The following is a 23,326-nucleotide window of genomic DNA, read 5'->3' as shown; positions in this document are numbered from 1 at the left end:
GAGTTCACCGCAGCCATGTTCGCCCGTATGCTCTTCTTCCTGTATTTGCCGGCATTTGGTGGCACATGTGCAGTAGAGGGATTTACCGGTAAGGATCTACTGCGCATGCGCCCGAAAGACACAAAGTTTCTTGTTTCGGAAACTTTGTGACTTTCGGCGAATGCGCAGTAGATCATTACCGATAAATCCCTCTACTGCGCATGCGCCAGCAAATGCCGGTGAATACAGCGCTGATTCAAAGCTAATAGCCGCCTGAGGCGGCTGCTGCAATGCCGCCCACCCTCCCCGGCTTACCTGTCGGGAGGGGAGGCAGGAACACTAATGCGGAGAGCACAATTGCGCTCTCTCGCATTAGTAAAGCCGAATTTCCGGTTTAAAAACCGGAAATTCGGCTCTTAAAGGTACCAGGAGCGGCTTTTTGCCATCCCTGGAAACCTCTATGGAGTTGCCGCCTGAGGCGAGTTTCTCCCTGGGTGAATCCAGGAAGAAGAGCGCACGGGCGAACATGGCTGCCGTGAACTCAACAGGAGAAGAACTGCACGTAGGGGTAAGTAATAAGTTACGTGCATTTGCCTGGGGGGGAGGTAGCTCGGGGGGGAGGGGTAACACAGGGGAGGGATTTTAGTGCCGAAGGGGTTGAATTCTCCTTTAAGACTATAGCATTTCAATGTTATAAGTAACGGACAATACTCATATAAGTCTTTTTTCATCTACCTATCCTTCTTGCTATTAGGTAATGTAGAGTAGCTTATAAATTAGAAAGTTTATGAGTTAAATGCCTTTTATGATTAACTATGCGCCTGAACGCCTTGCATTATCTAGATATGAGCTTGGTTCGCTATAATTGCAAAGGCAAAGAGAAGCCACTTCAAATATACACACAAAATGAGAAATTAACACAAACAACAGATGCTTTATAACAAACAATATGCAAAAGCTGGTTAATTTACAGTGCCAATAACACTTCTGCCATCTGTAACAAAGTTGCTAATTCTGTACTGAATGAAACCGTCGGAACGATGTAAATGAAGCTAATTACCCATTCTCTGTGATGTGAACAGGTCAGACCATAGTTTCTAAATTAAACTGACAGAAGACCGTTTGTTGTGTCATTTATAATAGTTGTAAAATTCTGCAAATTGGTGGGAACTGTAGAAGGTAATGTATATGAGCGCTAACAGCTCCATTTTAGGTGAGGATGCAGATCAGCCAAGCAATTTAAGGCCACATATATCATTCTGTTGTTATTCTATAGGTAAATCCCATGTCACTTTCATTCTGACTGCAGTACAGGTGACCTCAGGGAGATTCTCTCAAGGACAAACCTGGAAGAATATTAATGTATAAGGACATTAAAAGCTTTTCAGCAAATCAACAACATGTTTAATGCATGTGTTTTAGCGGCACTCTGCATTAGCAGTATGTAATATATTAAGCAGTTAGATGCCAATGCATTGAAAGACTATCAGCATAAAGAAAACCATATATTTGTTGCCAAGATACTCTACAAAGTCAATTGTACAATGCAAGATTATCCTTAGGTTGGTGTGAACCTTCTTTCAGTATTTAAAGGCTAGGGACATAAAAAAATAAACACAATGCACTATTTTTCATGATTAAATATAATAATTTACACAGAAGCCTTGTAAAACCTATATGAGAGCATGTTTATTGTTCTAAATACTATAAAACAGCAGTTATGATTAATAAATAAAAAGATGTGGTGTGGCGGTGCTTCTTGAACATCTAGGGGCAGATCTATTAAGGTTCGAATGGTAGATTCAAATTTTAAATTTTCTTTTTTTGGTCAAAACTCACAAATTCAAAATTAATGTAAATTCGATTGTGAGATTTATCACACCTCAACCATGGAAAACAGTTCTAATTTAAATATTCGCTACCTAAAACCTGCCGTATTCATTTACATGTCAATGGCAGAGGTCAGTTCACCCATTTGAAGATGTTCATAGCCTTAATGACATTCAAGTATTTTCGGAAGAAAATTTAAAGTTTTGTCCGTATTCGATGTGAATACAAATTGAATTTTCGGGTCGTTCCCATTAGATTATATTTTAGACGTTCAAATTTTTTCATAAATAACCTCCCATTAGAGTTGTGAGTACATTCGAATTTACTAGAGTAAAAAAAAAAAATCACATCAATTAGAAATTCAACCTTTGATAAATCTGCCCCCTAGTCACTAGTCTATATAAAAAATAGGGCACAAATCCATAAGGAGATATAACAATATAAGTCAACGGTCTCGTATTATGCCAAATGCATTTATTGAAGGATTTTAAATAAGTAAATATATATAAATAAATGTACAAACCTCTGTTCACAAAATTTTAGTCACCTACCGGTAGTTTATGTCCTATAGCACTTACAATATAATCTCTAAATTCTGTGGGGTAGAGAGAGGAACAGGATTTGCCCAAGGTCACATTGACGTGACAGAGGAAGTGAATGCCGAGTTCTTTAATTAGATGCCGTTTCAGTGTCTCTAGGGCTCATTTCTTATTATCCCTGCTGCAACTACAAGAGCACTAATAGGCTCAGAAGCATCCCCCATAATATTTATGTATTTACAACTTATATGCCTTCATGCCTCCCTGCCCCTGAAGAAAAAAAGCACTACTTAAATATAGGGAGTCCTGTATTCAGTGTCGGACTGGGCTGGCAGGATACTGGGAAAAAACCTGGTGGGCCCTGGCCCTCATGGGCCACCGCCAGCCCAGACCTGCTCCCCGATCTGCTGGCCCGGCGGCATCTGGATGGATTTGGCATCTTCCGCGTGAATGTGCGTCTTCTTGTGCGTTTGCACAAGTGTGCAGAGCGTCTTTCAGGGGAGGGAGTTTGGAGGTTGGGAGGGGGCCCTTTGACTGCCAGTAGGGCCCTTTCGCTTTGCAGTCCCGGTGGGCATCCAATGCGCAAGCAGCCTTTGCTCTGAAATAGAGTGCAGAGACCCTGCGACAATTCAACTAGTGTTATAGTCAGTATACAAACATGCTAAAACATGACACAAAGGGGCATATTTATTATGCTGTGTAAAATTAACTTCCGGAGTCAAGTATTACTGAAGAAATCATTGGGCAGTTGGAAAATAAAAGCAAAGATCTCATTGGTTGCTATGAGCAACATCACCGGTAAGGTTTCACTCCACTTTACACAGCATAATAAATCAAGCCCTAAGATTTTATGCCAGTTTTTACGCAGCGAAGCCTGGTGATGTGTGGTGTATTACCCCGCTGTGTTTTTCACAGCATAATAAATATGCCCCAAAGTGTCTGTTATGTCTGTCTGTTCCGCATTACGGAATGGCCATCTACCATAAACTCCATTTTAATAATTCAAATTTTTAAAAATGATTTCCCTTTTTCTCTGTAATAATAAAACAGTAGCTTGTACTTGATCCAGACTAAGATATAATTAATACTTATTGGAAGCAAAACAATCCTGTTGGGTTTAATTAATGTCTAAATTATTTTTTGTTAGACTAAGAGGCACATTTATCAAGGGTCGAATTTAGAATTCATGTGAGTTTTTTTAAACTCCCTTAAATTTGAATATACTCAAAATCCAACTGGGGGTTATTTAAGAAAAAAAAAATCAAATATCTTAAACTCTGAAAACTTGAATCGAATTTGAACGTCAGGAAGGCTACACACAACTCCAAATTGGTCACTGCAACTCTCCCATTGACTTATACAGTAATTTGGCATGTTTTAGGTGGTGAATAGTCAAAATCGAATTCTTAAATGGGCCAGAGTATGATGATTCTTGAAAATCTAATTTGAATTTTTTTAAAATAAACTTGAATCAAGTTTGTATAATTCCCGTCTAATTTGACAGTTTTTACAATAAAAAAAATTGAAAATTAGAATTTTCAATTCGACCCTTTATAAATCTGCCCCCTAATGTATGAAGATCCAAATTACAGAAAGATCCCTTATCCAAAAAAAACAGTGGCATGACTAGATGTTCCTGGGCCCTACAGCAAATTCATTGTAGGGCCCCCAACATATCCAGAGGTTGTCCTGTTTTGCCAATATATATTGAAATTGCTCATTAAAGGGCATGTAAAGGCAAAAAAATAAAATCCCATTTTTACTTTCTTTAATGAAAAAGAAACCTATCTCCAATATACTTTAATTAAAAAATGTGTACTGTTTTTATAAGAAACCTGACTGTATGCAGTGAAATTCTCCCTTCATTTACTGCTGTGGATAGAAATTGTCAGACGGTCCCTAACTGCTGAGCAGGGAAACAATCATACTTATGAACAGCAGGGGGAGCCCCCGCCTTACTTCCCAGCCATGCAGAACTCAAGCAGCTTTGTTTATGACGATCCCTAAGCAGCCCAGACCACACTGAGCATGTGCACAGTCTTAGTCTTACAAAGATGTTTAACAAAGTTACAAGATGGTGACCCCCTGTAGCCAACTTTGAAAGCATAAATCATTTGTTTGATTAGGCTTGTGGTGCAGTAAGTTCATGTTTATATTTAGTATACAAAATACAGCAGTTCTAGCCTTATTCTATTTTAGACTTTACATGCCCTTTAATGAGGGTCTCATTAAGCCTCTATACCTCCTGGGCCCCCTGAAGCCGCAGGGTCTGCTTCCTCTGTAGTTACGCCCCTGCCCCAGGTCCCAAGCATTCTGGATAACAGGTCCCATACCTGTATTTTGTAAGTATCTAATGCTAGGTGGGAATTACTTTCTTTATAATAACTAGGGTTGCCACCTGTCTGGTTTTGACCCGAATAGCCCGTTATTTTGCAGGGCTGCCCGGGTTAAAACTTCCTGCCCGGTTTTCCTTATTCGGAAAACCGGACAGGATTCCTTTGATTGACACGGCGATCGGCCAATCACCGCATCATAGCCCCCTGATGTCACGGCCCACCCCCCTGCCCGGTCTCAGATGCACTGAAAGTTGGCAACCCTAATAATAACAGTGGGCTAATGTCATGAGATACAGCTGCAATGTATTTTTCTTTTATTCTTCCCCTTAACTCTTAAATGAACCATATTAAGAGGATAAAAAGAATTGAAAGATCAAGAAATACATACAAATCACAAAATGCCGACGCTGTTGGGTATGTTTTTAGAAGCAGATAAATAAAAGCTTAAAAGATGAACTTTCACAGGTTACACAACAGCAAAACAAGCAAGTTAGTTCAAGCAGAGAAACCTTTAGCCTCAAACATTTCCCGATTGTTGCTGACAGGCAGACTACACATCCTCATATAGGAGCTTGACCGCTGACATTGGATTCTGAGAATGCTTCATAAGAAATGTAGGGAGCAGAGTTAACTGTGGCATGTCACATTCATCAGCCATAAAAAAGCCTCTGACCTTATCAACAGAAATTTCCCATTATTAATAGGAAAAGATGCCCTCCTGGGCCTCTCAAATTGATCAAGTCTTTCCAACAACAATAAAAAAAAAAAACCCCAGCTTATCTGCCGCAAGGCTTTTATTTCTGCGAAAATGTCAGCCGGAGAGAGAGAGGAGTTCAGGATTTTCTTTCCACCCTTTTTTTCAGACAGAAAATGTGGAAAATGCAGAGTTGTTTGTGTGAGGCTGACTAGCTGAACTTGTTATGGCCTGTCTGTCATAATATCAGGCACCTCATTTTATGCAAAGCTGAAGAAGAACCCTAAATACATTTCCGATGCTCAATCCATGCTAAGTAAAAGGAATGGAAGAAAATACACATCTATACAACTTAGGGCAGAGGCACACGTGAAGATTCGGGGAGATTTAGTCGTCCGGCGACAAATCGCTGCTTCTTCGGGCGACTTATCTCCCGGAACAGCCTTCCCACCCGCTATAATCTAAATCGACAGCGGGATGGCACTCTGATCGCTTCGTTTTCCGATGTTGCCTGAAGTTGCCTCACAAGGAAACTTCGGGCGAATTCGGAAAACAAATCTCTCAGAGTGCCATCCAGCCGGCGGTTTTGATTCTAGCCAGCAGGAAGGCAGTTGGGGAGATTAGTCGCCCAAAGAAGAGGCAATTAATCTCCCTGAATCTCCACGTGTGTCTCTGCCCTTAGAGGCACATTTATCAAGGGTCAAATTTCGAATTTATACGAGTTCAACCAATTGAAATTTATTATTAAAATCATTTTTTTTTTTTTAAAGTGGGGAACTTGAAGCCTCGAATCGAATTTGAATCAAATTCGATCAAACTCGATTCAAGTTTTTTCTCTGAAAAAAAAAAACCTCAATGTCAGGAAGGCTGCAAACATTTCCAAATTGATCCCTGGACCTCTCCCATTGACATAAACAGCAATTTGGGAGGCAAATAGTCAAATTCAAATTCTTAAAGGGCCAGAGTATGATAAATCTCGAAAATCTAATTTTTTTTTTTAAAAAGAAACTCGAATCGAATTTGAATAACTCCCTAGTCGAATTTAAGATTTTTGACCATAAAAACTTTCAATTCGACCCTTGATAAATCTGCCCCTTAATGTACGTGTATGTAGTAATTTCAATATATTTCGCTACTGATATGATTTCCCCAAAAAAATAACAAAATAATATAGAGACTTATTCAGTTTAAATGAATACAGGTATGGGATCCGTTATCCAGAAAGCTCTGAATTACAGAAAGACCATCTCATAGAGACTCTGATTTATCCAAAGAAAGGTATGGTATTCGTTATCCGGAAACCCTTTATCCAGAAAGTTCCCCATTATTGAAAGGTTGTCTCCCATTATAATCAAATAATCCAAATTTTTAAAAATGATTTCCTTTTTCTCTATTATAATAAAACACTACCTTGTACTTGATCCAAACTAAGATATAATTAATCCTTATTGGAAGCAAAACCAGCCTATTGGGTTTCTTTAATGTTTTCATGATTTTATAGTGGACTTTAGGTATGAAGATCCAAATTACAGAAAGATCCCTTATCTGGAAAACCCCAGGTCCCGAGAATTCTGGGTAACAGGTCTCATATCTGTACTGGCATGATTACATGTGAAATGCATTTATTTTGCAGATAAAATCATAAAGTGAAATATTCTCATATTACATATGAGTGAAGTCACATCATTTTCATTGAGCTTGTATTGGCCACAGAAGTTTTGGGATCACTGAACTGAGAGCCTCTTCAGGAATACACGGCCATTTAAAAAATACCTTCCCTTCCTATAGCTGCTTCTCCTAGATTCTAATAGAAGATGACAGACAATGGGGCTTGCAAATGGGATCGCTAGGACATGCTGAAAACATCAGTAATGATTTATGTCCACCTGACAGAGCCTTATCTTGCCAAAGGGAGACCATTTTCCATTCAATAAATTCAAAGAAGCTGTGGAAGGTGTAAAGTATTTACACAGCAGCAATCTAAACACATAAGGTGGTTCCTAAGGGTAATGTCACACCTGGAGATTCGCCTGGCGACTAATCGCCTCTTCTATGGGGCGACTAATCTCCCCGAACTGCTTCCCCCGGTCTTCCGCCTGCTACAATGAAAAAACACCTGCGGCATGGCACTTGCAGCACTTAGTTTTCCGAAGCTGCCCGAAGCTTCCTCGTGAGACAACTTCGGAAAATGAAGCGCAGGCGGAAGCAGTTCGGGGGGAGATTAATCGCCCCCAAAGAAGAGGCGATTAGTCACCAGGCGACTAAATCTCTCCGAATCTCCAGGTGTGACCTTACCCTAAGGTGGTCATAGGTTTATTTAATGTTTACAATATTTTCTAGTAGTGTCATCCAAATTAGGGAAAGATCCATTATTCGGAACACCCCAGGCCCCAAGCATTCTGTTTAACAGGTCTCATACCTGTATTTGAATAAAATGGAGTCTATGAGAGATGGCCTTTCCATAATTCGGATCTTTCTGAATAACAGGTTTACGGATCCCATACCCGTAATAACAATGCTAAATTCTTCTCTGTTTTGGTGTCCATAGATTATTTTAGGGCACTATAAGGGCAAATGATGGCCATTGTTACATACGTTGTGTAAAGTGTGGCCAGATTATGATTGGGCTGGTCTTGAAATTAAATTCGACATTATAGCATGTACTATGTGTGAACATTCAATTTAAATAAAATATTAAACTTAAGGAATCAGCAGGACAGCACTTGGTTCTTCTTACCCTACTTTGAAATAAGGGTTTCGTTTCCGTTGGCTTTGCATAAATTTCCATACATGGAAGGTACTCATGAAAAATAGTATAACGTGTGCAGAGCTTTAATAGCACGTTTGGAATAAGCATTGCTTCAACATGCAATTATTAAATTTAAATAACAGGTCAGTAAGATGAAATAGGCTTTTGTAATGTAAAATGATATAAAAATGTCCTTAATATTGATACATATAAAGTGATTTGCATAATATATCTAATACTGCTTACAAGACAATGTATCTGCTCTTATTTGCAAAGAAATTGACAAAATAGCTACAGTGTTTGAAAATTTTAATTAATTTCAAAGGAACAGGATAGAGTCCGGTAGACTATCTATTGGTTGCCACTCACAGAGAGCAGTGCACCGTATCATGAAACCTAGCAAAACAACACATTCTCCCTGATTTATAATTAAATACCGAAAAGCTCCAGCAAAATTATCATATCATAACTATCATAAATTTCAAAAAAATGGAAAAACGTTTAGCAGAATTTGTAGAGAATTTACAAGGCAAGAAAGAACGCCTGCATAATATTATCGTTCAGCAGTTTAATAATACAATGCACAAAAATAGTGCTTTCCCTTCTACAACATAACATTTTTTATATCAAACATTTATTTAATTTTGGACAAAATAGATCATAAACAGGACATAGGTAGGGCATATACTATATATTAATAGTTTCCATGAAGAAGCCAAAATCCTCTTACACTGGCCACACATGAAAAACTCTGCTTGTTTGGTGACATTACCAAACAAGAAGACCTTTGCCCAGTTTGGCCACCCAGGCTTTAGAAGGGTGGTTCACCTTTAAGTTAACTTTTAGAATGACCAATTCTAAGCAACTTTTTAATTGGTCTTCATGATTTATTTTTTATAGTTTTTTCTAATTATTTGCACTTTTCTTTGAGATTCTTTCCTGCTTTCAAATGGGGGTCACTGTCTAAAAAACAAATGCTCTCTAAGGCTACATATATAGGGGGTTATTTATCAAGGTCCGAATGTTTCTAAGTATTTCTAACATAAAAATCAGATCATCTCCAACTGCCCGAATGGACCTTATTTATTAAGAAAAAAGCCTGAAAAAATAGCGTCGGGCAAACTTCGGAGCTTTCCACGAAAACGCCTAAATGTTCAGAGTTTTGCGCAAAAACAAAGATTTTTTGTAGTTTTCGGAGATTTTGCTCAGAAACCACAAACTCATCGGATATTGGTACGGACATCAGTGCAGACACGGCGACCTTCCCCATTGACTTATACAGGACCTCGAGAGCTTTTAGATGCCGGGGTTTCGGATTCGGACTGTCGAGACCATCAGGCTTTACTAAATTCCGAAATTATACGAATTATTAGAATATTTGGAGCTTCATAAATAACCCCCTTATTGTTATTGCTACTTTTTATAACTCATCTTTCTATGCAGACACTCCCCTATTCATATTGCAGTCTCTTAATTAAATCAATGCACGGTTGCTAAGGTAATTTGGACCCTAGCAACCAGATTGCTGAAATTGCAAACTGGAGAGCTGCTGAATAAAAAACTAAACTCAAAAACCACAAATAATAAAAAAGAAAACTAATTACAATTTGTCTCAGAATATCACTTTCTGCATCATACTAAAAGTGAACTCAACGGTGACCAACCCCTTTAATTAAAATCAGGCCGATTCAATCCTTTGCCTCCCCCAGGAGGACTATATCAGTAAGGTAGCCCATTATTTTGATCCTGTGTAGAGTGCCCAAGATAGCAGCAAATATTGGCCTGCACATGGCTACCTATTTAGCTTTCATATTTATTAATCAGGAGGGTTCAGGGCAAGAAGGATATAGAATATTTGTCATAAACAGGCAAAAAAGAAGGAAAAACATTCAGATGCAGAGGATTGCGAATGTTTTTCCCCCCCATTAAAACAGTTTTTCTTAAAGATCAATCTTGTTTTACTTTGGGGGAACAAATCATCCTCCGTGGTCTTTTCTGCCTAAAAAAGTAATAACTTTAGGAGGGCAAAGTGATCATCCAGATATGTGACTATATTCCTCTAAAATTGAAGAGCACCCTGGCACAATACTTGCATTTGGGTACTGACAGCAGAAACATTCGATGGTAACATTTGGGTTTTTTTTTTTGGTAAAAAAAAAAATTGTAGTAGGGTGTAGTATTTTATTAATATAATAAAGAATGGAGGATGTCTCAATTTCATGTATAATCTGTAATAGATGTAATAAGTAGTTGCCACTTAGTTATAGACAAAAAATAGTTCTAACTTTGCATAATGAATAATGAAACCAATTTATAAGGATGGGGGTCCCTCACAATCTGTTATACTCTGTCATGGAGCTGCCCATCCTTAATTACATTTCTGGGGCAGATTTATTGTTTAAGGTTGGGTTCGGGCATATTGACTGGTCTTACATCAATATGCCCACACCCAACATTTCATTGATAATAAATCTGTTCCTAAGTAATTACTTGCAGGTTTGTTGATAGCAAATTGCTTCTGGTAATTTCAAGGATATAGATCTAAAAGCTAGGATTGGATAAAGAAGTACCCCTCAACATTACTATCTTAGGTTCAACTCCTACTTTATTTCTGATGTGAACGTGAAAAATAGATACCATGGTAAGACCACCTTGAAACAGAACTTTAGATAAGGGTTCTGCATAAGAAAAACCCTGGTGAAGTAGTTTACACACAGGTTATTGCTGATTTGTATTTATCTCACCTCCAAGATCAGTTATAATACTTTATTATAAATGTATTACATGTAATAAGCTGGCATAGCTACAGTCAGTATACACACAAAAACAATGTTTCTCATCCTACAGAGTAAGCTTGAAATGCTATACCTAGGACCAGCACTACATTTTTTTTCAGGTAGCTTTTAAAAGAAAAAAAGATATCCATCATTGCAGACAACAAAAGAGCAGGTTAGAGAAGAAAGGAAAAGTTACTTACAAGGATTCAGTAGCCACAACTCTTTCCGAGAGACCATACAATGTACCACTGTTTGTTAAAATGACCATGTGGCTAAGGTGTGGACTTGGCACTTTCTCCTTTCTTTCTTCAGAAGAAACCAATGAGCCAACGTTTTCACCAGACACTTCCTGAAAGAAAATATTTCTCAATTAAAAAGTAAAATTATAACAATAAATATATTGAAATTTGCTTATTAATATTACATGAAAGGGATATATATCTTAACAATGATCCGTACACATACAGTACATGTAATATGTGTAAGAATGAACAGCTGCCACACACACTGAAGGCCATTAAAATGCATTTTCTTCTTTTAAATTAATATTTGATCAATAAGTCCCTATTTCCTTTTTTGTCAGTAGAGACTTGTTAACAAAAATCTCTATTTTCTGTTAAATTTTAAAATCAAGGCATCTTTAAGTATTTGTAAATATACAGGTATAGGATCCCTTATCCGGAAACCAGATATCCAGAAAGGATATCATAGACTCCATTTTATCCAAATAATGCAAATTTTTTAAAATGATTTCCTTTTTCTCTGTAATAATAAAACAGTAGCTTGTACTTAATCCCAACTAAGATATGATTAATCCTTATTGGAAGCAAAACCAGCCAATTGGGTTTATTTAATGTTTAAATGAATTTCTAGTAGACTTAAGGCATGAAGACCCAAATTACGGAAAGATCCATTATCCGGAAAACCCCAGGTCCCGAGCATTCTGGATAACAGGTCCCATACCTGTATTTGTACTAAAAGTCCATATATTATTAGAGGCACTCTTTCCCTTATATCAGCAGCTTCCCTTCTTGCAGTAGAATTACAACTATCTACAGTTTAATAGAAGCTGCCATGTTATATAATATGGTATTGGTACTCCTCCATTGTATTCTTTCATTTATGTGCATTTTGCTTCTTAACCATATATTTTTTCTCTCTCTATATATACATATTTAGCTCAAATGGACTCACACTCAAATGTTAGTGAACCATTATTTTTTATTAATCATACTTGTATATCCAACGTTTCAGCCCACATTAGGGCCTTTATCAAGGACCAACGAACATCCACAAGTCTTACGTCCACCACATCGGTAACACCGCAATTTATTCACGTTCAACCAAGTGCAGGAAGTTTCAGTTCGCTAATCTGTTACCATCAACAGGTCTTTAAGTAATATATATATATATATAATATTGAATTAATGTTTTGAGCACAAATAGAGTTATGATTGAGACTAAAATGCAGTATATTCTGGCTGTGGCACTCTGCATGAGTTACAATAACAGTGTCATCTATTTATAACTACCTTGAGTTCCTGATCGAAAGCATTGCCTTGAGTCACACAGTAGGTATTCTACAAATATACATAGAAGGAATACTCAACGCACAAAATGGTACTGTATTCGTTCATTCATTTCTCCTTAATAAAGAAATCCCACAAACTGATAAATAAAATCCCATTTAATAATCAAAAAAAAATTGTCGCCCATAGACTTCAAATAATTTTGGCACATTTTTGCCATTTCACGAATTTTTACGAAACGGGTCGGATTCGCCCATCACTAATTGTAACAACTACAGGTATGGGAACTGTTATCTAAAATGCTCGGGACATGGGTTTTTCTGGATAACGGATCTTTTCGTAAATTGAATCTCTGTACCTTAAGTCTACTAGAAAACCATGTAAACATTCATTAAACTCAATAGGCTGGTTTTACTTCCAATAAGAATTAATAATATCTTAGTTGGGATCAAGTACAAGGCACTGTTTTATTATTACAGAGAAAAAGGAAATCTTTTGAAAATCCTTAAAAACCATTTTTAAAAATTTGGATTATTCGGAAAATGGAGTCTATGGGAGATGGTCTTTCCATAATTCTGAGCTTTCAGGATAACGGGTTTCTGGATAACATCTCTCATATCTGTATACCATTTTACGACTAAACAGAATGAAAACAGACATAATTTACAGAATGAATTGACCCATAAAATTTTTTTATTCAAGTTCAAAGTCTGTTTTTTAAAATATAAACCCTCTACCAAGAGCAGATTATAAATCCAAACTCCATTCCCAACCTTAAATGTTCGCAGTATATCATATTTATCAGAAAATGCAGGTGCAAGCATATTTATCAAATCAATGATGGCCGAAATTGAAAAATTATATATGTCAGCCATCAGAAAGGATATCTTGCTTCATACCTAATAGAAAGTGTTGTATTCGTATCATGGGTATTTGTCAGATTAATGTGGAACACTCTGATAAGCATGACAACATAGTGATGAGAAATGATGTGATTGAGTATATGGAGAAATAAAAATTGGTACAGGAAGACTCTAAGAAGGTTTTACTGTGTCATAAATCGAAGCTGATAATTATTGTGAAACCCTAGGATGGCCTCACTGTATGCAGGTAAGGAAAACGACACGGCATGTACTGTATATAAGGATGACATAATATGAAGATAATGAATTAAACTGCAGCTTAAATCTCGAAGCAACTACTTGAAGAAACCATTTACAGATAATTCTATTCCACATTCCATATCACGTTGAAATATAAATAACCATGACAAAGTATGTAGTATAGATCTTTTAAGCATTAACAAAATTATCATAGTGCATAAACAGTAGCACACAGTTACTTTCTGTCCTGGCCATTGGGCCATTGTTTTTATTATTATCAAAATATACATTTTGCAGTTGAATAAATGGTGTATAATGTTTATTAAAGAATAGTTTAAAAAGCTATTTTTGTGTTTGGATAAAGGACTGTATTTTCTGTGGCACATAAACTATAGTGGTATGTAAGTTTGGCACACCATATCTACCACACCAAGTGCCGGGTGCTCACTGTCTGACGGCTGCCTGACAACACATAAATACCGTATATACTCGAGCATAAGCCGTCCCGAGTATAAGCCGAGGTACCTAATTTTACCTCCAAAAACTGGACTCGAGTATAAGCCTAGGGTGAGAAATGAAGCAGCTTCTGGTAAGTTTCAATCAAAAAATTGAGGGTTTGTGCTCCCATTGGAGGTGCCGGCGTCTCGTTTTTGGATGCCGGCGACCATTCTTGGATGTCCGGGATATTCTTGGAGACTATTCCAGTCAAGATTCCAACAAGCTCTTCTCCATACTCCTGGAATCCAAGCTTGAAAACTAATTAGGGTGGTAGGACAATCAATCAAATGAGCCCAATCTGGATAGCCAAAAGGGTAAAATATCCACTGGTTTGAGGACTTGCCAAAAAAGCACATCATTTAATTTAAATGATGTGTTTTAGACTAATGAAAATAAAATGTAGTACTGTTGCCCTGCACCAGTAAAAATTGTGTTTGCTTCAAGAGTACTACTATAGTTTTAATATAAATAAGCTCCTGCTTAGCCATGAGGCATGCATTCAAGTCAAAATAAGGCTAAATGGCACAGGTTACATAGCAGATAACAGATAAGCTCTAGAGAATACAATGGGTTTAGTTCTTACACAAGAAGATAAACTGAAGTCATATGTCATTTAGGACTATATAATGAATATCTCTTTCCTATCGAAAAGGGCCTTTATTTCCAAAAAAATGGTTTATAAGTAAATTCTTGATCAAAAGACACAAACTTTACATGTAAAGAAATATATCTTAAAAAGCACTACTATAGTTTATATAAATAAGCAGCTGTTTAGCTATTGATATAGAGCTAAATGGCACGAGTTACCTAGCAGATAACAGATAAGCTCTGAAGAATACAATGGGTTTAGTTCTTACACAGGAAAATAAGCAGGGCCATATGACATTCAGGACAATATAATAAATATCTCTCTCATACAGAATAGGACCAAATGTGGGTTATTTGTAAATTCTTGATCAAAAGATAGAAACGTTAAATATAAATAAATATATCTATATTCACTTTTTTACATGACTGACCCTTTGAAGCAATGTTGTTCCAGACCTGCCTTTGACTCCATACATGCACTGAACTAATTCCAGTAAGTTTGGCCTTCTGTTTTAGCTAATCAATTTCAAAACGATTAGACCAGGGGGCTTGTCAGCCAAATATGTATAATCTTGGTCACTGTACAAACACCGACATTTGCTCAGAATCTGAATTGTATGAAAAAGCGGAGTTTGACAAATTGCAGTCAGTGTTCATGTTTTATTAATTCACCTTTTTTTTTTTGTAGAATTAATTTTGCAATTTTTTTCCTCCAGGAAAAATCACCAAGATAGAATATTAGGAGAGTTGCCTCTATAAAAAGTCTATGCAAATGGTGATGGTTATTTATTGCCTCAAAGTACATACTCAATTAATCTCCTTTATGCTTTAAACTGTTAGACCAATTAGCCTTTCTTAGGGATTACCTTGTAGTTATTTTGCCTGAATAAGAAAATTTCACGAGGCATAAGACTTGGGGAAGGAACAAGCACTTTATATATAAAGAAATTAACAGTCATAAAATAATGGTTCTACGTTTAACGGTATCGTAGCAATCACCATATGCTTTTCCTAATGTATGAAATAGGATTAATGCCTGGGGCAGGAATGCACAGATACAGACACATCTATTTTTAACTAATAAGAGTTTCAGGGCTCCTCGTTCTGGCGTGTTACTTAAAACAAATTGTCTGCTGTCAGAAAGGGAGCCAAATAAATAGAATGTGCAATGACTGCATTATGTGATACAAATGCCCTGATGGCATCTCTAATCACACATTTTTAAGTGGAAAATACAGTAACTAGAATATTTTTATTAGAAAATTAGGTCAAATTCCTTCGTTGCTCTTCCGTTCAATAAAACCAGCTTATTATGCAGATCACAACTGAATGGCCATGGAGAAAGAGCACCTTTGCTGCAGTTACTGCACCTTTGGCTGAGTTGATACCTCTGAAACCTGCGTGATTGGTTTAGAATTTATATTGGTCCATAACAATCGATTGTCAACACAGCAAAAATATAAATGTAGGGGATATAAAGCTCTAATTGTTCGAGTTTTTTAGCCAATTATTAGGGGAAAAATTCTGAAAACCTAAAAATCAGATTTGATTAACAATGGACAAATAGGATAAGCGCAACTTGTATAGGGAATGGCAAATGTCAGTAAATAATAGGGATTGGCACAGAAGCCACTATTTTGGATTCGGCAGAACCCCGAATCCATCCTGAAAGATTCGGCACAATAACTGAACCACGTCCGAATTTGCATATGCAAATTAGGGGTGGGAAGGGGAAAAAAATTTTACTTCCTTGTTTTGAGACAAAAAGTCACGCAATTCCCCTCCCCTTCCCTAATTTGCATATGCAAACTAGGATCCGGTTCAGTCAGGCAGAAGGATTCAGCCGAATCCTGCTGAAAAAGGCCGAAAACCCGTACCGAATCCTGGATTCGGTGCATCCCTAGTAAATATGCCCCTTAGTGTGGGAAGGGGAAAAAATTTTTACTTCCTTGGTTTGTGACAAAAAGTCACGCGATTTCCCTCCCTGTCCCTAATTTGCATATGGAAACTAGGATTCGGTTCGGCCGGGCAGAAGGATTTGGCTGAATCCAAATCCTGCTGAAAAAGGCAGAATCCTGGATTCGGTGCATCCCTAGTAAATATGCTTTAGTGTTGGGTAGTGCCCCAAATGACCGCCAATTATAGGGAATCAAGTAGGGGGTCAAGTGGAAATACTCATAATGAACCTTGCGTACCATGTGCTATAATATAATGCAATGTAATATAATACAATGCAAAGTGCAAATGAGCCCTAAAATGTTTTTATACATAATATCAAGTTGTCAAGACAAATACAGATATTACTTAAACAAATTGTTGAATTAATCTCATTAGGCAGTCATGACACATGATATGCATTTAAATATAAACAGCCAATTTCTGTTTGTTATGTTATTGGGCGAAAGTCATTTCAGCTGCCATTTTTTTAAACATTCTGATGCATGTTGGCTTTTAAAACTTGCAATTTGCAATTTGTCTCCCTTATTCAAGAAGGTGGTAATAATCCCACACTACTTACTAGTGCCGATTCTATATTTCATGGAGTAAGGAGTGGCTGGTTTTAATATTTGTAGCTGATCATTTCAATTCACAAAGTGATCCTTTAAGTTAAAGGCTCATTTATACAGATGAACAGAAGGAAATAATGGCATATTTGCTTTCAATGTCTCTAAACATAAGTGACTAGCTGTAGCATCTCCTTTCATTACATCACCCATGGCAGCTATTGATTCTAGTGCCCATGTTTCATAGAAATGGAGACATCTAGAGTTCTCTTGGGATAAACATTTTAATCTTCATTGACGGAGTGACTGATATTTTCTTTACTGGCAACACAGTGACTGACAAAAGAGGCGTGTTTTTTGGGCACAAGTCAAGAAGATAGATACTATATTACAAGAAAAAGTCCAACAAGTTCTCATCTAGTATTGATGACTGAACACTTATGGGACTTATCTGTCAAATGGAACTCGTCCTTCAAGTTTCCCTATTAACTGATGCGTTTTGAAAAAAACATGTTTTGCCGTGAAAGAATCATTTTAAAGAAAATCCTAAAGGGAAAGTCAAAAAAGGCGGAAATACATAGCCTAAAAAAGATGGGGAAAAAAATAATTCTGAGCAAAAAAAAGTGAGAAAATTATTATCTAGAAACTCCTGTTTTTATAATTGTAATGAATATTTAGGGGCCGATTCACTAAGCATCAAATATCGAGGGTTAATTAACCCTCGATATTCGACTGGGAATTAAAATCCTTCGACTTCGAATATCGAAGTCGAAGGATTTTAGCGCAAATAGTGCGATCGAACGATCAAAGGATTATTCCTTCGATCGAACGATAAAATCCTTTGAATCGAATGATTCAAAGGATTTTAATCTAACGATCGAAGGAATATCCTTCGATCAAAAAAAGTTAGCCAAGCCTATGGGGACCTTCCCCAAAGGCTAACATTGAGTTCGGTAGCTTTTAGATGGCGAAGTTTTTTTTTAAAGAGACAGTACTTCGACTATCGAATGGTCGAACGATTTTTAGTTCGAATCCTTTGATTCGAAGTCGTAGTCGAAGGTCGTAGTAGCCCATTCGATGGTAGCCCAAAAATACTCTGAAATTCGAAGTTTTTTTACTTCGAATCCTTTACTCGAAGTTAGTGAATCGGCCCCTTAAAGTCAAAACTCCCATTTTTTACTGGAATTTGGATCAGAAAGACTTGAGTCTTGGTAAATCTGCCCCTTGCTCAAGAAACAACACAATAAAGCTCACCTTTTGCATAAATCTCTTTCCTTCCATTTTCTCTTATTTCTTTCCTTCAACTTCTATTTTAGGTTTGCATTTCCTAACTGCTTTATATATGTAACAAACTTACTTGCAGAAAAGAATTATTAGCTAGATTCAAGACATAAAGATTAATCAGTTAAAGTAGCCATCCACAGGCTGATCTCCTAGGCTCTCTTATCATTGACCCCGTGGACAAACAGATGGAAAGCATAGAAGGGGCTACACAGTATGGTTGTATTCCTTTTGTTCCAACTGAAAAACACAAGGAGGTAACAAGGACTTGGGGCTCTGCTGACACACTATGTACCGTCAGACATGGTACACTGACAAATCTTCTAACACAGTATATGGATATTGGTTTGGATAAGATATACGCACAGATAATAGATAACTGCTTGACACTTTAAAACCGTTTAATCTGCGCATGTATGGTCACCTATATAGTTTGCTTTCTACTATTAGAAACTGGCCTGTGAAGACTACTTGTCATGCTTAAAAAGCAAAATACAATATTATTGTTGATATTATGCATTTCAGGCATAGATTCATTAGAATGGGTAGGACCATATCCAGAATAAAATCAGCAATAGCATCATACAATTTCTTACCATGTCTATCAGACTTTCTTGAATTCGGTTGAGTGTTGTTCTAAGTCTGCTGCTGCTGAGACCAAGGCCTGTGGATTCGTACTGCAAGAAAGAGTATATTCCTTGTCTATAAACTGGTAAAACGCTATATAATGTGAAGCCATTTGGCAGAAGATAGAAACATGGTAAATAGTGAATCAATGATAAAGCTGTCAACAACAAATAGTATGTTAACACTGGAATACTTTGATGCCTGTACTGAAGATGCAATCCACCATAATCTTTTAGTAAGGATTGTGACATTTGTGGAAAAAACTCTAAAAGAACGGATAGATTGACGAGTGTGTTGGGACAGGCATCTGTGATGTGCTCAATGATATGTCAACATTTTTATATTCTTCTTTGCAAAATTATTCAGGTGTTCCATACAATTGGAAATGATGTGGATGTTTAAGGTAGACCTTGCCATAAATGAAGACCTTTACTTCCTAATTGATGTCCTACAGAAACAAACTGCAGTAGGTGTTCTGAGCACCGCTATAAGCAGCAGTGATTATAGAAAGCCCTATTCACTGGGGGGGGGGGGGCAAAATGTTACGCAAAATCTCTTGTTTTCTTCTCTGGGCTGGTGCTCCTGCTCCCAAGGGATAGGAGGGCATGGACTGAGGGGTGTGATATGTAGTAGTCCCTACTCGAGCCTGTCTCTTACCTTTAACTTTTTAATTTACTGTGACAGGCAGAGGGCAAGCTTGCCGGGATGAGAGAAGCGTTGCTTTATGGGTTGACTGTACACCCCCCCATGTGCTTTCAAGTTATGACCCTTATCTCAGAGTCTTACAGCTGGGAAAGAGAGAGTTTTGGGAGCTCATTATCTACATTTGAATAAATTGATCTTTTTATTCCACTAGGGAGGTAGGGGGCAGAACAGGGTAAAACAAACCAACTTTTCTTTAGTGTTTTATAATAGCAATGAATTAGTGAAATTGGGATCTATATTTAATTAAAAGAAGAGGCAGAACTTGGTGGACGAGTGTCTTTTTTTCAAGGAAACTACTATAGTGAACCAAATAAAAGTTGTGCATATGTCAATGATCTAACAGTTCACCTACCTATATGGTATTTAGTTTGCAGGGCAATATGGTGATCTCTAAATCCCTGGCAATCGCAAATCGACTTACCGCATCATTCCTTCCAAAGAAAGTATACACCGCATACAAGTAGTAATCAAACAGCTGCGACATGCAGTGGATGACATCAAATGCAATTGGTTTCAATATTGTCATCATTTGCATATATTTCCCTGAAATGATAAATACGGTTTAAATTGCAAGCTGAAATATGAATATTTTATCTTCAGTACCTAGAAATACTTGGGAACACATCACTGAACATTTTTACAATGCATTTATAATTCATTCAGTGGTATATGTTCTATAAATAGTGCAGGAAAACATATATTAAATGCATAGCAATGTTTAGGGGGCCAGGCTTTAAGAGATAAAAGAGAAAGAATGCCCCTACCCCAAAGAGCTTACAGTCTTCATACCCTAAGTCTACTAGAAAATCAAGTAAACATTAAATAAACCCAATAGGCTGCTTCCAATAAGGATTAATAATATCTTAGATTAGATCAAGCACAAGGTACTGTTTTTATTATTAAAGAGAAACAGGAAATCATTTTTAAAAATGTGCATTATTTGAATATTATGTAGTTTATGGGAGATGGTCATTCTATAATTCAGAGCTTTCTGGATAAATGATCCCATCCCTGTACCAAATTTGTAATCTCTTTTAATGTTTCAAAAGATTGGATTTAGATGTGGTTTTAATGATATTCAGAGAAAGTTCTTTGCAAAGAGAGAGAAGAAAATATTAAAACTAAGTCTTAGAAAACAAAGCATGTGCTGTTATATTAATCACAGTTTAAGCTGGGAGAGCTGATGTGCAGTAAACAGACAAGGCAGGCAGGCTTTACATTTTTACATTCAGAAGTCTGAATCTTAAGCCCCTTTATGGGGAAAAGGATACCCGAGAGGTGAATCAGCTCATAATGCAATTGCATTTAGTCAAAGTTACATTATTTATAGGAAAACATTAGGCAGGAAAAGGCTGTCCAATAAAACATTGCTAGTAGGAAAACAAATAGCACCTATCAAGTAGGGGCCTCATGATGTATGGCTATGGCCTGGCCTTTTCATTGCCTTGGGCCTAAATTTATGATAAAAATTCCTTTGTTGTAAAAGTTTATGTTGCATATAATTCATTATTCGCACTGTTAGTAAAAATACATCGATTTTTTTTTTTAAAATTCAGTTTGTAACAACAAGGTCAGTAGCATCTTCAAAATTAGCTTAGTTATGTTCCCACAACTCCCTAGCATCATGGAATAGTACATGTTGGGCAAAGCATTAATAATTACACAGCAGACACTAGAACAGGGTCAGACTGGGGGGCCCGGGGCCCACCAGGGCTGTTGTTCAGGGCCCCCCTCCGGACACCTTCCCGAACCCCCCTGCTGCGCCTCTAAGTTGGAGAACTAGAGCCATAACAAAACCTCTTGCCACTTAAGGGGTTGTTCACCTCTAAATTATTTTTGTGTGATGTAAAGAGTGATATTCTGAGACAATTTGCAATTGGTTTTCTTTTTTTTATTTGTAATTTTGAGTTATTTAGCTTTTTATTCAGCTGCTCTCCAGCTTGCAATTTCAGCTATCTGGTTGCTATTATCCAAATTACCCTAGCAACCATACATGGATTTAAATAAGAGACCGTATAGGAATAGGAAATGGCCTGAATAGAACGATGAGTGATAAAAAGTATTAATAACAATATATCTGTAGCCTTGCAGAGCATTTAATTTTTCGATCTGGTCATAGAAAGCAGGAAAGAGTCAGAAGAAAAAGGCAAATAATTAAAAAACTATAAAAAAGTGAAGGCCAATTGAAAAGTTGCTTAGAATTAGCCAAACTATAACATACTAAAAGTTACCTTAAAGGTGAACCATCCCTTTAAAGCAGGAGCATACCCCCTTGTACAACATGAGTAGAATGAATTGGGCTTGTGTTTTTGTTTTTTAATTATGACAATTGGTCTTTGCTAGGTAAATAATTAGATTACCAGTGCACAGATAATCCTGCTAACAAAACAGTCACAACAAAGGAGGAAGGAATGAGGTTGTATACTGTAAACTAGTTATCTACCTCACCTAGATATAATCATATTTTTGCAAGTTTTTTCCTCAAGTATTCAGAATAGCAAATTAGTGCTTAAAGGAGAAGGAAAGCTACAGAGGCATTTTATTGCCAATAGATTAGCTGCAATAGTGCAAGCTAGAATGCTATATTTATTCTGTAGAATATTTTACCATACCTGAGTAAAAAGCTCTAGAAACTCTCTGTTTGTTTAGAATAGGAGCTGCAGTATTAATGTGGTGTGACATCACTTCCTGCCTGAGTCTCTCCCTGCTCTGGGCTCAGATTACAGTAGAGAAGGGAGGGGGGGGGAGAGGAGCAAACTGAGCATGCTCTTGCCCAGGGCAATGAGGTTTAAGCTGAAGGCAGGAAGTCTGATACAGAAGCCCATGTGTACACAATAGAAGGAAAGAAATGTGGTGTTTCTTTTGACAGAGGACTCAGAGCAGCATTACTTTGAGGGTTTACTGGTATATATAGGTAGACCTTTCTGATAAGGCTTACTTAGTTTTAACCTTTCCTTCTCCTTTAATATTAACGTATATTGGCTTCTGTAAGCATGCTAAACTGATTTACCGGAGATATAATTTGATGACTTTAGAGTAAAGATCTGCCAGGCTTACATTTCCTCTCTTCATTCAGGCCAGTGATTAAAATGATGAACAGCTCTTAACTCAGTACATGCATTAAACATTTTTATATGCTGTCATGAGGTTAATAACTGCTAAAGGTGCAATACAATCATTTTAGCTGGACTCCTTTTGTATTTGAGTCACTAGAACCTCTAGTTACTATGACCTCCAAAGTCACTGACAATATTAGCAATGGGATTATGTATGATTATGTATTTTATTAGCTAGAGAGTAATTACAGTCCAGGCCACACATCTCTCTCAATCAATATTACATTGAGTATTCTAAAATTCTTTTATGCCATTCCAAGTCTTGTGCCTACAGAAACCATTAATGCAAATCTTCATTAATATTTTAGCCAATAATTATTTTTTTGGCTAAAAAGTGTAGTCAAATATGTTCCCATAAAACACTCCCCACAAAGATGATAAATTCTATAGATATATGTATAGATATATTATTAAATATAAGGTATTTTAAGGGGATTACTTAAAAACCAAATAACCCTATCCATGTGCTCA

The 23,326-nt window shown here is 37.0% G+C and overlaps 1 protein-coding gene across 2 annotated transcripts in view; it reads right to left on the bottom strand.

The window, feature by feature from the left end:
- Positions 1–23,326, bottom strand: part of vps50.L (VPS50 EARP/GARPII complex subunit L homeolog) — a 123,911-nt gene that overhangs the window by 12,029 nt on the left and 88,556 nt on the right. For both annotated transcript variants that reach the window (XM_018267314.2, XM_018267313.2), the window contains exons 21-23: positions 20,161–20,282; positions 19,004–19,084; positions 11,105–11,253 (exon numbers count right to left, since the gene is read on the bottom strand). In XM_018267314.2, the coding sequence (XP_018122803.1) occupies positions 11,105–11,253; positions 19,004–19,084; positions 20,161–20,282 (352 nt within the window). The remainder of the gene's footprint in view (positions 1–11,104; positions 11,254–19,003; positions 19,085–20,160; positions 20,283–23,326) is intronic.

The sequence above is a fragment of the Xenopus laevis genome, chromosome 6L (assembly GCF_017654675.1).
Source record: "Xenopus laevis strain J_2021 chromosome 6L, Xenopus_laevis_v10.1, whole genome shotgun sequence".
In the NCBI taxonomy this organism is placed as follows: Eukaryota; Metazoa; Chordata; class Amphibia; order Anura; family Pipidae; genus Xenopus; species Xenopus laevis.
The sequence above is the reverse complement of the archived record's forward strand: the minus strand, read 5'-3'. Positions and strand labels throughout refer to the sequence as shown.